Source organism: Chinchilla lanigera, unplaced genomic scaffold, assembly GCF_000276665.1.
Source record: "Chinchilla lanigera isolate Chin_1 unplaced genomic scaffold, ChiLan1.0 scaffold00065, whole genome shotgun sequence".
NCBI classification, from domain to species: Eukaryota; Metazoa; Chordata; class Mammalia; order Rodentia; family Chinchillidae; genus Chinchilla; species Chinchilla lanigera.
Genome location: NW_004955466.1, coordinates 13,072,168 through 13,084,569, shown reverse-complemented (window position 1 = coordinate 13,084,569; position 12,402 = coordinate 13,072,168). Strand labels below are relative to the sequence as shown.

At 40.2% G+C, this 12,402-nt stretch overlaps 1 protein-coding gene across 5 annotated transcripts in view; it reads right to left on the bottom strand.

The window, feature by feature from the left end:
* Nucleotides 1–12,402, bottom strand: part of Daam1 (dishevelled associated activator of morphogenesis 1) — a 174,927-nt gene that overhangs the window by 44,914 nt on the left and 117,611 nt on the right. For all 5 annotated transcript variants that reach the window (XM_005399226.2, XM_013521989.1, XM_013521990.1 and 2 more), the window contains 8 exons: nt 7,988–8,082; nt 5,933–6,266; nt 5,012–5,122; nt 4,620–4,723; nt 3,402–3,468; nt 3,061–3,178; nt 2,504–2,642; nt 2,204–2,262 (listed from right to left, as the gene is read on the bottom strand). In XM_005399226.2, coding sequence (XP_005399283.1) covers nt 2,204–2,262; nt 2,504–2,642; nt 3,061–3,178; nt 3,402–3,468; nt 4,620–4,723; nt 5,012–5,122; nt 5,933–6,266; nt 7,988–8,082 — 1,027 coding nt within the window. The remainder of the gene's footprint in view (nt 1–2,203; nt 2,263–2,503; nt 2,643–3,060; nt 3,179–3,401; nt 3,469–4,619; nt 4,724–5,011; nt 5,123–5,932; nt 6,267–7,987; nt 8,083–12,402) is intronic.

Genomic DNA, 12,402 nt, shown 5'->3' with positions numbered 1-12,402 from the left:
AACCATCAGCCCATTTCTACTATTCCATAGCCATCTAACTTCTTCAGCTTCACATCAAAAAAATGCTCATGCCCCATTTTCTGTCTTTCATCACCATCTCATTCCTCAGTAACCACATGTCCCCCGTTTGGTACTAGACATCAAACCTACGGTCTTGCACAGCTAAGCAAGTGCTCTCCCCTGAGCAGCATCGTCAGTGACAACTGCACTAGTGCTGTGCCTCAGAGTCATGTGAGAAGGCAACCCTTCAGAAGCCCCGGGACCTGCTCCAAAGAGTCTGTGCTGAGAGGAGCCTGATGTGGGAAGCTCCAGTCTAAAGATTCTGCCACAAATCACATCTATTGACCATATTCATTAAGCTTTGACTGAATGCTTTCTGGGAGTGCTATGCACTGAAGAGAATCCTCCCTCCAATTATTCTTTATCAGGTCTATAGAATTTCCTTGCCTCTTGTCAGCCTCCACTCTCTAATCTGTTAGCATGTGCCCTCTTGAATGTAACTTGGATACCTAAACCTTCTAGAAAAAAATTCATGGTATCTACAATCTCCTCTCTTTGCGTTTTGAACCACCCTGCCCCTTCCTGACCTTGGAGATCTTCTCCTTTGCCACCTCAACCACCTGAGTCCTATAACAGTTGCTACTACTCATCGTGCAACTAGCATGTGCTGGACACCATGCTGACATCGTTCTGTTTGACTTGCCTTTCAGTCTTCACGATAACCCTATGAGGTAGGTGAACTCCTCACTGTTGCGGGGCATAGTGGAGGGGTGAGAGGACATAACTCAGCCTTCCCAGGGGATCAGTGAGGGGAGAGCCGAGACTCACACCCAGAGCCCAGCATGGTGTCTCACATTGAAGTATGTGCCAAATAAATGATGGAATAACTCCACATCTGATGTCCCAGGTGCTCTTTTCAACTTGTAGCCTCACATCTCCATGCTCTAGAGCACGGTACATCCTTAAAACATCCACTCGTGGGCCAATTTCCCCTTTGGTTTACTCCTTTACCCTTTTAGCGGCTGTCTCTATCCTTCCCACAATGCATCTACACAAGATGCCTGTGCAGCCCACTTACTGAGAGCAATGTGAATGTGCGTGAGGAGCGCTAGCCCCGCAGTATTTCACACCTGGTATTATCTGCCATCAGTGGTGGTCCTGCTTTTCTGCTCAATGGCAAAGGACACATGTGATGACAGGAAAGGAAATGCTACGACACCTCTCAGACATTCTTTTCAGCACATTAAATATCAGGGATGAGTGCTATTGTACTTCACTGGCTGTGACTGAATAACTTGGACAAGGAAAAGGAAGTCACTAACCAGTATGGTGAGAGACCAGTGGCTAGGCATATGGTTGTCCTTACAAAGGGGCCTTTAATTTGCTACTATGCTGAAGGAAGAACAAAGCTATATATACCTTTGAGTGGCTGATACCGTGAGAACATGGATATCTGTCCTGTCACCGATACTGACTGACAATATCAAAGATATATTCAAACACTAGGGGCTGGGAGTTTAGCTCAGCGGCAAAGCGCCTGCCTGGCAAGCGCAAGGTCGTGAGTTCTGTTCCCGGTACCGGAAAAAAAAAAAAAAAAAACCAAAACAAACACTAACAGCTGGCCTGTCACTGTTTCACAACACATATCTCTGCAATGGCCCTGATTTTCTACATGGTTCCTCTTTTACCACTGGTGCCAAACTAAGGTCGTGAAGAAAATTGGGCTGCTGAAACCAGGTGGCCAGGGCTTCTCTCTTAAAATTTTGGCTGACCCTAGAATGCCTTACTACATTTCTTAAACCCCATTCTGTTTTAAAAAGTAGTTATGAGGCAAAGGAAGGGTTTGGATGATCTGTAGTTAAGAAAATTTAAATCAGTAAAAAACTGAACAGTAAGCATTATAAGCTCCCCCAAAACATTTACATGACCATAATAAAAGGATAAAATCTTTGGAAACCTGCATGCCAACTAAAATAGCTTGAATGAGAAAAAGCCAGTACAAAGTATCATGAAGACCTGGAAAAAGAAAGGCTATCTGATGCAATGAAAAACATCAATGCAAGTTTCCCAGTGACGCAGATCGCGGGGCCATCCAGTAACTGATCATATGTCCTCTTCTCTTGGAAGGGTCACCCAGAACCAATGACACAGTGTCTTCTCTGGTGCCAAGTTAAGGTCGTGAAGAAAAGTCCTCATCATTTACCTTTTCTCATCTTTTCTGCTTGTTCCTTCCACTGCTTAACTTCATTTTCATTAACCAACCTGTATAAAAGTTAAAAGAGTACTCATTACAAAAAGTCCACTGTATAGAAAATCCTCAGCGCCGGCTTGAAACCCATTTAAACCCAGACGTTACCAAGATATACTGCATGCATTTGTAAAGCACCTCCTATTTGACCCCTAGACTATTGCAGCCCTCTCAGCTTTATTCTGAAGCAGGGTAAAATAAGTCTACTACATTGTCATCATTATCTCCCAGGCAGTAGAAAAGGAAGAGACTTACATTCGTACAACATTTTTAATATTAAAGTTTTCCAAAGGTGTGGAGTCAGGGTCCTGTCCTTTGTCATTCTGGATGACTATTTGCTGTATAATTCTATCTAGTAGTAGCCAGTACTGGACAGTGTTGCCACTCCTCTTGTCTGAAAAGGGAAAGAATGATGGAAAAAGATCTTCAAGCTGCTTGCAAACCAGGATGAGTAGTTTCCAACAGTGGTCATCCTTTGGAGCCACAGAATGGAGTGATGCTTACATCAGCTGCATCAGTGCCTCCCAAAGTTTAGGGAATCCTGATATGCAATAATCACTTATTTGAGAGACTCTTTACCTCTTTATAAATGTGTTGTAAAGCACATATTTATTTTGAAATAAAAGTAAATTATAATTTATTTCACTTTGAGAATTTAACACCCCGTAAGACATGTAGAGACATGGATTGTTACGAAGCTGAGGCTTGGAGCCCCTCATGTCACTTGCTCTAGTCAGAACTGCTCAGGAGACAGAGCCCTGTGGGTGACATCCAAGCCCTCTGCCACACCCAGGTAAGTCGCGAGCACTCACAAGGCATTTGGAGGCAGTGGTGCAGGATGGACATGAAGTGAGGGTAGGCTTCACTGTGCGTCAGCCTCTTCCTGGTTAGCTCGAACATCTGCGTTGCACTTTTTGTATCTATATGAACCTGTTTGATAGGAGAACAAATCTAAGATAAACACTCATGCTCCTCAGTGTAAGGAAAGTAAATCCAAGGTAGACACTAATCTTGCCACTTGTGTGACAAACAGAGCTCTGACTTTGCTCATAGGCACACTGATCCCTGACCCATGCCGACTTTGCAGCATCACTTCAAGAGGCAAGTTCTGTGAGCCAATAAGTCAAACTGGAATAATTCTAAGCATACATACCAGTTCAAATCTTTTGGCAAATTCTAGTTCATCTTCATTTCGGAGCATTTCAAAAAAATCTAAATGCCTGAAAAATAATTTAAAAAAACTAAGAGTGTGATATTCTATAAACACAAGCACATAGAATTCAGGACATTAACACTAAAACTTTTCCTTAATTTTCAGAGACTGCTCTAAAAGAAACAAGGTAAAAGAATCTGAAAGTCTTGTTTAACAATGCTCTTTTTAAGGAAAAATATATTAACTGAGTTAAATAAGATCATAGTAAGAGAAAAATTTAGAAACCCAGTGTGCATAGCACCTAGTAGACAGTATTAAATTAGTAACTGTTAATCAAATCTAACCAAATCCAGATTCCTCTCATGGACTCCCTTTACAGAAAAACCCATATGCCTACACTTGATTTGTTACATATTGCCAAAGAAATGTTCACATCTTTCATTATTCATTCAAATATTTACTAAGCCCCTATTAATTATTATACACACTGGTAGTGAAACAGTCTATGAAGACAAATATGAAGGCAAAGGGTAAAGGGAATAGAAAATAATTGGAAATAGTTGGGAAGGTCTCTTTGCAGGGAACAAGTAACAGGTAATCTGGACATCTGTGAAATATCTTTAGAAGCTGAAGAAATAGTAGGTACAAGACTATTTTGGATAGAATATCTAGAAGAAGAGCACAGTGGAGTGAATGAATGCAGAAGAGTGATGGAAGGAAAGGTTTGAGAGCTAATACACCTCACCTAGGAATGGCAAAATGACTGCAAATGAGAAAATGTGAATAAGAAATTGAAATTAACATCTGCAAAATGCCTACCAAAGACACTAAGTGATTCCATGGGTTTTATAGACAATTTTCTCGACATAGAAAGAAGAGAACTGTCATTTTGATCATCATCATCTGCACCGTCTCTCAAAAGCATAAAAACACTCAAGTTCAGAAGGAAGGAGTAACTTGACCAGGATATACAGTAACAGGCAAGACTAGGATAGGAGATGGATTCAGGACTAGTGTGAAAACCTACATTAAGTTCTCTACACAATATACTGCTGCCTTCATTGATAAAGTCTTAGGATAAAAACATAATTAGGTGAGCCAACATTTTGGTGCAAGTTACTTGGGTTACAAACAGATCATAAGTAGTTCATGGGTTGGCAGTGCACCATACATATGGAATAAGTATGAACTATCTCAGATCATAACAGTCTGACTTACCTATCTAATGTTGAATTCTCATGTTCCCTTAATTTATCTATTACGGGCTGAATTCCTAACATTAGAAATTCATAGCGAAGATGAAGTCTGAAGTCCAAACTCTCCTAAAGTACAAGGGTGATAAAATACATATTCATGATTTTAAGACTATATCATAATAATGTTTTTAAATTGTGCTTTTTTTTTTTTTTTTTTTTTTTTTTTGAGACAGGGTCTCGCTATGCAGTTCAAGCTGGCCTTGAACTCACTTTGTAGCCCAGGCTGGTCTCGAACTCGCAATGATCTTCCTGCCTCAGCCTCCCGAGTGCTGGGATTACAGGCATGCGCCACCACGCCCGGCTTAAAATTGTTTTTAATAGTATATAAACATACATTATACACAGGGTTCTTACCACTCCTGCGCCTTGGCTTAGTACTGCGTTAATGAAGGACATGATGGCAGTCTTGAGATTCACTTCATCTCGATACCGCCCGGTGCTTTTGTCTAAGTCATTAATTAACGTCTATCCAGGACACAAATACAAAAGCAAAAGATGAGATGGTTATTAGCTTTATACTCATTTTACAAATTTTTATGCTTATAGGTTAACTTTTAACATCTATTTAGTCAAAATTATGCTGAGCCATACAAAGCAACCTTTATTATATTGCTCCATACAAAGCCACTTTTTCACTTTAAAGAGAAAAAGCCCTATAAAAACGATATAGAGTTTCAAAACAAGATAGGAAATTAACAATAGTTACTATGTTGCATGTTGTTATCTTCAAAGTAGTTGCTCAGATTACCAGATACAGGAATGCAAAATTGTTCAAGCAATATAAGCACTAACTGTTCCTTTCAATGAACTAATATTGAAAGTCCCTTTAAAATTCTGATATCATACATGTGCATTTATACACATATACAAAAGACTTTGCTCTATTACCTCTGCTTGCTTTTTACCTCTGAGTGAAAATATGTGACATAATCTCACTATTCAAATTGATCTGAAGTCCAGCATGGCATCCTCTAAAATTTTCAGGGAACCCTCTACTTAGTGGATTCAAAAGATGTATGCTATATAATATGTAGGATGCATGGCTACATTTTCAAGTTCAGTAAGTCTAAGGCCCCAGTCTGTGCAACTACAAAAATGTATTCTATTTTCTGGTTCTTAAACCTAAAAGAAGGGAAGGTTTGAAGTCACATTGTAAGTAATCACTGCTGAGAGAAATCTCAAGTAATGTCTCCATTAGTGGGCAGAGAGGGCACCTGTTCGTGAAGACTTTTGAAGAGTTACACATGGGTGTGGACGAAGCCAGGGTACACCCACCTGGAAGCGCGTCCTTTCGCTGGCATACTTCTGATAGTGCAGCATGGCCTGTAGAACCTTCTTGTGGCCCCCGGGAACCAGGCACACGGCGCCCAAGATTTCCAGCACGGCCACTTTTGTTTTAATGTTCTCAGTGCTCAGACTCTGAGCAATTACATTAATACTCTCAGAATGAGCCAGGACATGAGCCCGGCCCTGAGAGTTATTCATTAGCGCCTTTATACATCCAATGAGAGAGGTATGTATTCGAGACTCCGAGGTCTCATAGTCCATGGTCTTCAGAAAATTGAGAATGCATGACAGGCCGTCCAAGTCAATAAACCTGGTGACAAACCTGGTGTGAAGAGAAGTGCGTCAGACTTAAGTCCCTCCGGGGTTTGCAACAGTCCTTAGTAGGAAAGCTTTGTTGGGGGTGAGAGGTGGAGGTGGAGGTGGAGGCAGGTAGATGAAAACTTAGTTCCCAAAGAGTTAAAACTATCTGCTGATCAGTTATTACAGCATCCAGTTCCCAGGCACTTCGTGTGCCAACCACTGACCCCAGCACCTTATCAATCAAAGAGCATCCTTCAACTCCAGGATAATTTGTCAGACAAATGATTATCTATATTCCCTAAGGTTTGGTAGCAAAGCTCTTCCATCATATGGTACACTACAAAGAAGCCCAACACAAAAAATAAAATAGTATTTTATTACTGCAAGTTAATTTTGTCAGTATTTATAACATTTACTATAAAGTCTAACAATGAGTAGTTCATATGCATGTCAAAGCCTCTGAAGTCTAGAGACCACATAACCTGTTCATCTGACTCCTTGAGGAGCTTCCAAATTAGCCTTTTATACTCATTAACATGAGAATGCTGAACACAATGAAAAAAACACTGATATAGTTACGGCAGTCTATCATAAAACTGTACAGTGATGAATCTTCTTAGTTTACATTTTATTATCAAATGAAGAAAGGCAATTGTTATTTCTGAGGCATCCATTCACCCACGTGATCCAGACACTGCCAAGCTGGTTAAACCAGTCGGCTTCATTCACAGTGCCTGTGCTGATGAAATGTATTGGTAGATTCCTAACATCTCACCAAACCCTAAAGGCTTAAGGAAAACTGAAGATGGGGGAAGCACCTGCTGCAAGGTGATTACCAGACAGGCACGAATCACTATTGCCATAAGGACTGCCCATCTTTTACTCTTAATAATGGTTTTATTGTCATCAAATTCCTATATCATTCCCTTTTAAAGTATACAATTCAGTGTTTTTAAAATACAAAGTTGTGCAACCATCAATATTATCTAATTTTAGAACATTTTCATCATCCCTAAAGACCACTTTCCTATTCCCTTTTCCTCACCTCTGGCAGCCACTCATCTACTTTCTGTCTCCATGAACTGGGCTCCTACACACATTTCATATAATCATATAATATTTGGTCATCTGTGACTGGTTTTACTTTGCAGGACATTTTCAAGGTTATTCCATGTTGTGATATGTATCAGTACATTCTTTTATTATGGCCAAAAATATTCCATTGTGTGGTATATGACATTTCATTTATCCATTTATCAACTGATGAACATATGATTGGTTTGTTTCTACTTTGGGGCTATTTTGAACAATGCTACTATGAACACTGGTGCATGTTTTTGGGGAACATGTCTTCACTTCCTTTGGTAAACATCTAGCAGCAGAACTGTTCATTTCTATGGTAATGCTATGCTTAATACTCCAAGGAATTGCCTAACTTTTCCAAAGTGGCTGCAACATTTTACTTTCCCAAGAGCAATGAATGAGGTTCTAAATCTTCCCACATTCCTGCCACTATTGTTACTCTCTGCCCTTTCTATCTGACTATCTTGGTTACTGCCTGCTGTTACTTGAAGAAAATCAACTTTTTAAATGCTCAATGATTAAAGTATTTCAACCATGGTTCAGTTGCATGCTTTACATTTTATGCTTTCTGGAAGGTTCAACCACTGCAGAAAAGCAGGAGGGAGTGTAAAAGGAGAGAGGAGAGAGGAGAGAGGAATGGGTACCCCAGGGAAAGAGTACCTCATTGGTTTTGTCCTCAGTGCTGTCTTTAAACTCTCTATAGTTTTACTTCTCTCTTCTTCTTCTTCTTTTTCTAAAGCCAGCAGAGATTTTCTCTATACAAAGAAAACAGAAATTATTTCGGCTGGGGATATAGCTCAGCGGCGCAAGCACCTGCCTGGCAAGTGCAAGGTCCTGAGTTCAATCCTCGGTACCAAAAAAAAAAAAAAAAAGAAATTATTTCTTCACATTCTACCCTTTAATCATTGTCCAAGTGAAGCAAACCCACAGATTACATGCTATTATCATTTTAATAGAAATAACCAATAAAGCTATGATTAAAATTAACTACTAATCAAAATGTGGAGCAACATGACCACCAATTCCATAATTTATTTAGTCTCTACTGTAAGTTAGAATGTCTACAAATCTTAGCAAAGATACTACTAATCAAAATGTCGAGCAATATGACCACCAATTCCATAATTTATTTAGACTCTATTGTAAGTTAGAATGTCTACAAATCTTAGCAAAGATTAACTGAGTCTCTCTATAATTATTCCTTTTTTTATCTATAACTGTTCTATAACTACATGCTGATGTGGATATTACTACTTATATTTGACAGAAGATAGGGCCTGTAGTTGAGTGCAATATTTTATCAGTTAAAGTTAAAGCTATTACACTATCAAATAGAGGAAGTGGACAGCAGTTTTCCCATTTATCAGCTGAAAAGTGTTACTGAGATCTAAGGGATCTCATTATATCAAATTAATTTTTTAAAGGAATAATTAAACTGGACCTGTTATTAAGATGGACACTTCTTCCAGAGTCAGTGTTTTACCTTTTTCAAATGATTCAACATCATTTAGAAACCAGGACATAGAGCATTTGTGAGAATGTGTTTTTAAAACTGCCCAGGGATCTGTTACAGCAATGCTTCCCAGAATGTAATGTGGAGATGGAAATCACCCGGGTTCTTGTTAAGATGTGGGCCCTAATTTGGCAGGTCAGGGTGAGGCCTGAGATGCTGCATGTCTAAAAAGTTTGCAGGCAATGCTAACTCTGTAGAAGCAAGACTCAGTTGATATTCATGATGAAGTCATGAACGCTAATGCTAGTAAGGGTTACAGTCTTTTCCACTTCATGTCTCTTGGTGACTACCTCACTGTACTAAAGCATCCCCAGGCTTAGGTCCCACGAGTCTCCAACTTTGGAGTTACCAGTCTCTTTCCTTCATTCTACTCTGAATGCACGCTTGTCCAGTCTCAATTCTTTAACCTATTACCATTTTTTTTTTTCTTTTTTGTGGTGCTGGGGATAGAACCCAAGGCCTTGTGCATGCAAGGCATAAACTCTACCACAGAGCCACATTCCTAACCCACCTGTTAACAATTTCTGATAAAATGCTTGACACTGAGGTGACAGCATTAAAAAGGAAAAGCTGAACTGATGCATGGGTCTCAATGATCCAGTCTCTCTCTTTCTGTCACCATCAAGGGTGACTTTAGTTTTTAAATCAATAGCATCAACATTAAGTAACTAAATGTTAAAGCCTAAATTTGAGAGGGGCAAAGCCTCAGGCATATGAATACATCAGTGTCACTTTTGGTAAATGAAATTAAAGCCAGGAGAGGTTTTGTTTTGTTTAACTTGTTACTATTTCTGCTAAACCTGTCCTTTTGCTGGTGATGCAGCTGGACAGCTGTCACCAGAGGACAGTGGGGGAAGAAGCTGTGAGCAGAAATAGCCAATGAAGACCTCAGCGCCCTGTGACACCCATGCCCTGGGAAATTCAGCACAAATCCAGCCAAGGACGTTTAATCTTCAGTGGCACAGCTGAACTCATTTGGACTCATAAGCAATCACTTTGAATCTGCTGCTCAGAATCAAATCTTTCATGAATATTACTCCTTGCTCCTAAACTTTATCTCACAAAAGTATCCCCAAATTAAAGAGTACCCATTTTATTGTGGGTCACTAATACAAAATTAAAATGTATGGGGTATCTTTTTAGCAATTCTGGAAAGGATAGGACAGTTGAGTAAAGATAGACTACATTAAGTCTTTGCGTTGTAGACTTGGGGAGAGTTGTAAAACATCACATAAAATTAAATTAGAACTTTCCTTCCCTAAATAAGGAAGATTATCTTTCTCTCAAAACGTAGACCAGACCTCTTGTGAATATGATACAATTATATTTAGATCTAAGACTGTATTTATTTGGTTAAGAAAAGTATAGGTATATAGATGAACATGACATTGTAATGCAACTTCTCAAAATAAAATATTTTTTATGAAGTCTCAGGTTTTTATGTTTCACATTTAGAAAGGTTTAATTTGAAACTTCACAAAGGCAACATGCCTACATTTCTAAGACAAGCTCCATACCAAACAGTGTGCCCCTCTGATAGGCAGCACTGGCCTTGTGAGGGCAGCTCGGACACTCCCTCAACACCTACTCACAGGAGAACTGGGCAAGGACAAAGCGTGCACCAGTAGAGGACCTCCTAGGCAAAGCCACAAAGGCATATGCCGAATGGGCTGAGAAATGTGTGAAGGTGGCACCTCAGTCTGAAACTGAGCTCCAGTTTCAACACTTCCTTGGTGCGGATGTGATGAGCCAGCTCACCAAACAGTCAACTTCTCTATCCTCCACCTTGAGGAAGCCTGAAACCTGAAGACAAGCAAAATTCAAGCCCTTCAGAACCTGTTTATCCGCACGCCTTTACTGTACCACTTTTCACGCTTTAAAAGCCAACAGATCACTCAGGGGTCCTTAAAGAACAAAGCACTTTTGTTGTAAGGCTTCAGTAACTGAACTTGTTTCACAAACAGCTGGTTTCACAGAGCAGTAAGTATGGCAGTTCTCAGCCTGGATAGTTTATCAAAGTCTTGAGGCTTTCAAAAGTCTGGTTTCAAAAACCAGACACCTGACCCCATCCCTAGAAAGAGTGTGGGAGCCTGACAGTGTGGGGGTGGGGATGGAGGGCATAAGTAAGCTCTCCAGGCCTCTTTCATGTGGCAAAGGGCTTTAAGGATCCAGTTAGTGAGAGGCAGGAGGGAAAGGGCCTTTGGGCTCATACTGGTGGTTGCTTCTTAATTAGGTGGCTTTAGACAAGGTAACCGTCATCTGAGTCTATGATTTTCAAACTGTAAATAGCACTGGCAGCACAGGGTGCTGTCAAGGACTTAAAACAACATGTACAATGTCTGGCACACTGCCAGTCACATGAGGCACACTCAGTCATAGTAGTTGCCAGTGATGCTACAGAGGATACATGATGACAATGTGACAACTGCCTCTTCAACAGGTCCCCATGCAGAAAGCCAAGGACTCTAGAGGCTGGGACCCAAAGACATTTGGAGGAATTATGTGCCTTGCCAAGCCCCCGGGATAACGCATGCGTGTGCACACTATGCTCAAGCACAGACGTGAGAGAGATTAGCCAGAACTAAGGAAGACAGTTGTGGCAGCCGATATTGCAAGAAAAAGAGAAAATATGGCATAGGGTTTCTGGTCTTCTGAGGTCTACTTGTTCTTTTAGATAGCAAAAGTTTTTAGGCCTCATTAGCTTACAGCCAGTTTATGCCCTTTATTTTTGACCTAGGAAAAATGCTGGCTCAGCCCTAAAAGGAACACCTGGAAGTTCTCTTAAGTGCTTGACACATAAGGGATAGCAAAGTCACACATTTAATTTAATAGCCTCTGCTGTCCTGGGAAAGGACGTCAGATTAGGACCCAAAGATAATTAAAATGCAGACCACTTAAGAATATAGCAAACAGTTGCCCAAGGATGTGTAAGAAGGAGAAGGAAGGCTCAGAAGAAGGGCCTGGCACATCAACGATTATGGGCCTCAGGGTGAGCCAGGGCTACTCCACACCAGGCAGGTATCAGGACACTATGGGTCAAATAAACAGAGCTGCCCCAATATTGGAAGACAGAAAAGTCTATAATATGCAGTACTCCATTTATAGCAAAGAATTCATTAACAAAAAAGGAATTTCTCTTGTTAGACATCAAATAATGCTGACTTAATTACAGAGAGAGACAGCCTGCTTGACAGTTCTTTTTTCCTAATGGGAACAAGAATTCACAAAATAGCCTTACCATGCAAGAAATGTTAAATAGCTCCAAGTCATTATTGCTTGAGTGGATGCACAAAAAATCCCTTGTAGTCACCACAAGTCTCATATTCTGTTAATATATTCATGCAAATGCTGAGTTTACCATTTTCTCATCTTTGGCATTTTACACAATGCATTGAGTAAGAAGGATTTGATGGTCATTTTCTGTTCTTTCATCTATGTGTAAGACTAGAAACTCTTTTTGTCCTTTTGAGACAGGGTCTCACTATACAGTTCAGGCTGGGCTCGAACTTACTTTGTAGCCCAGGCTGCCTTTGAACTTGCAGTGATCCTCCTGCCTAAACCT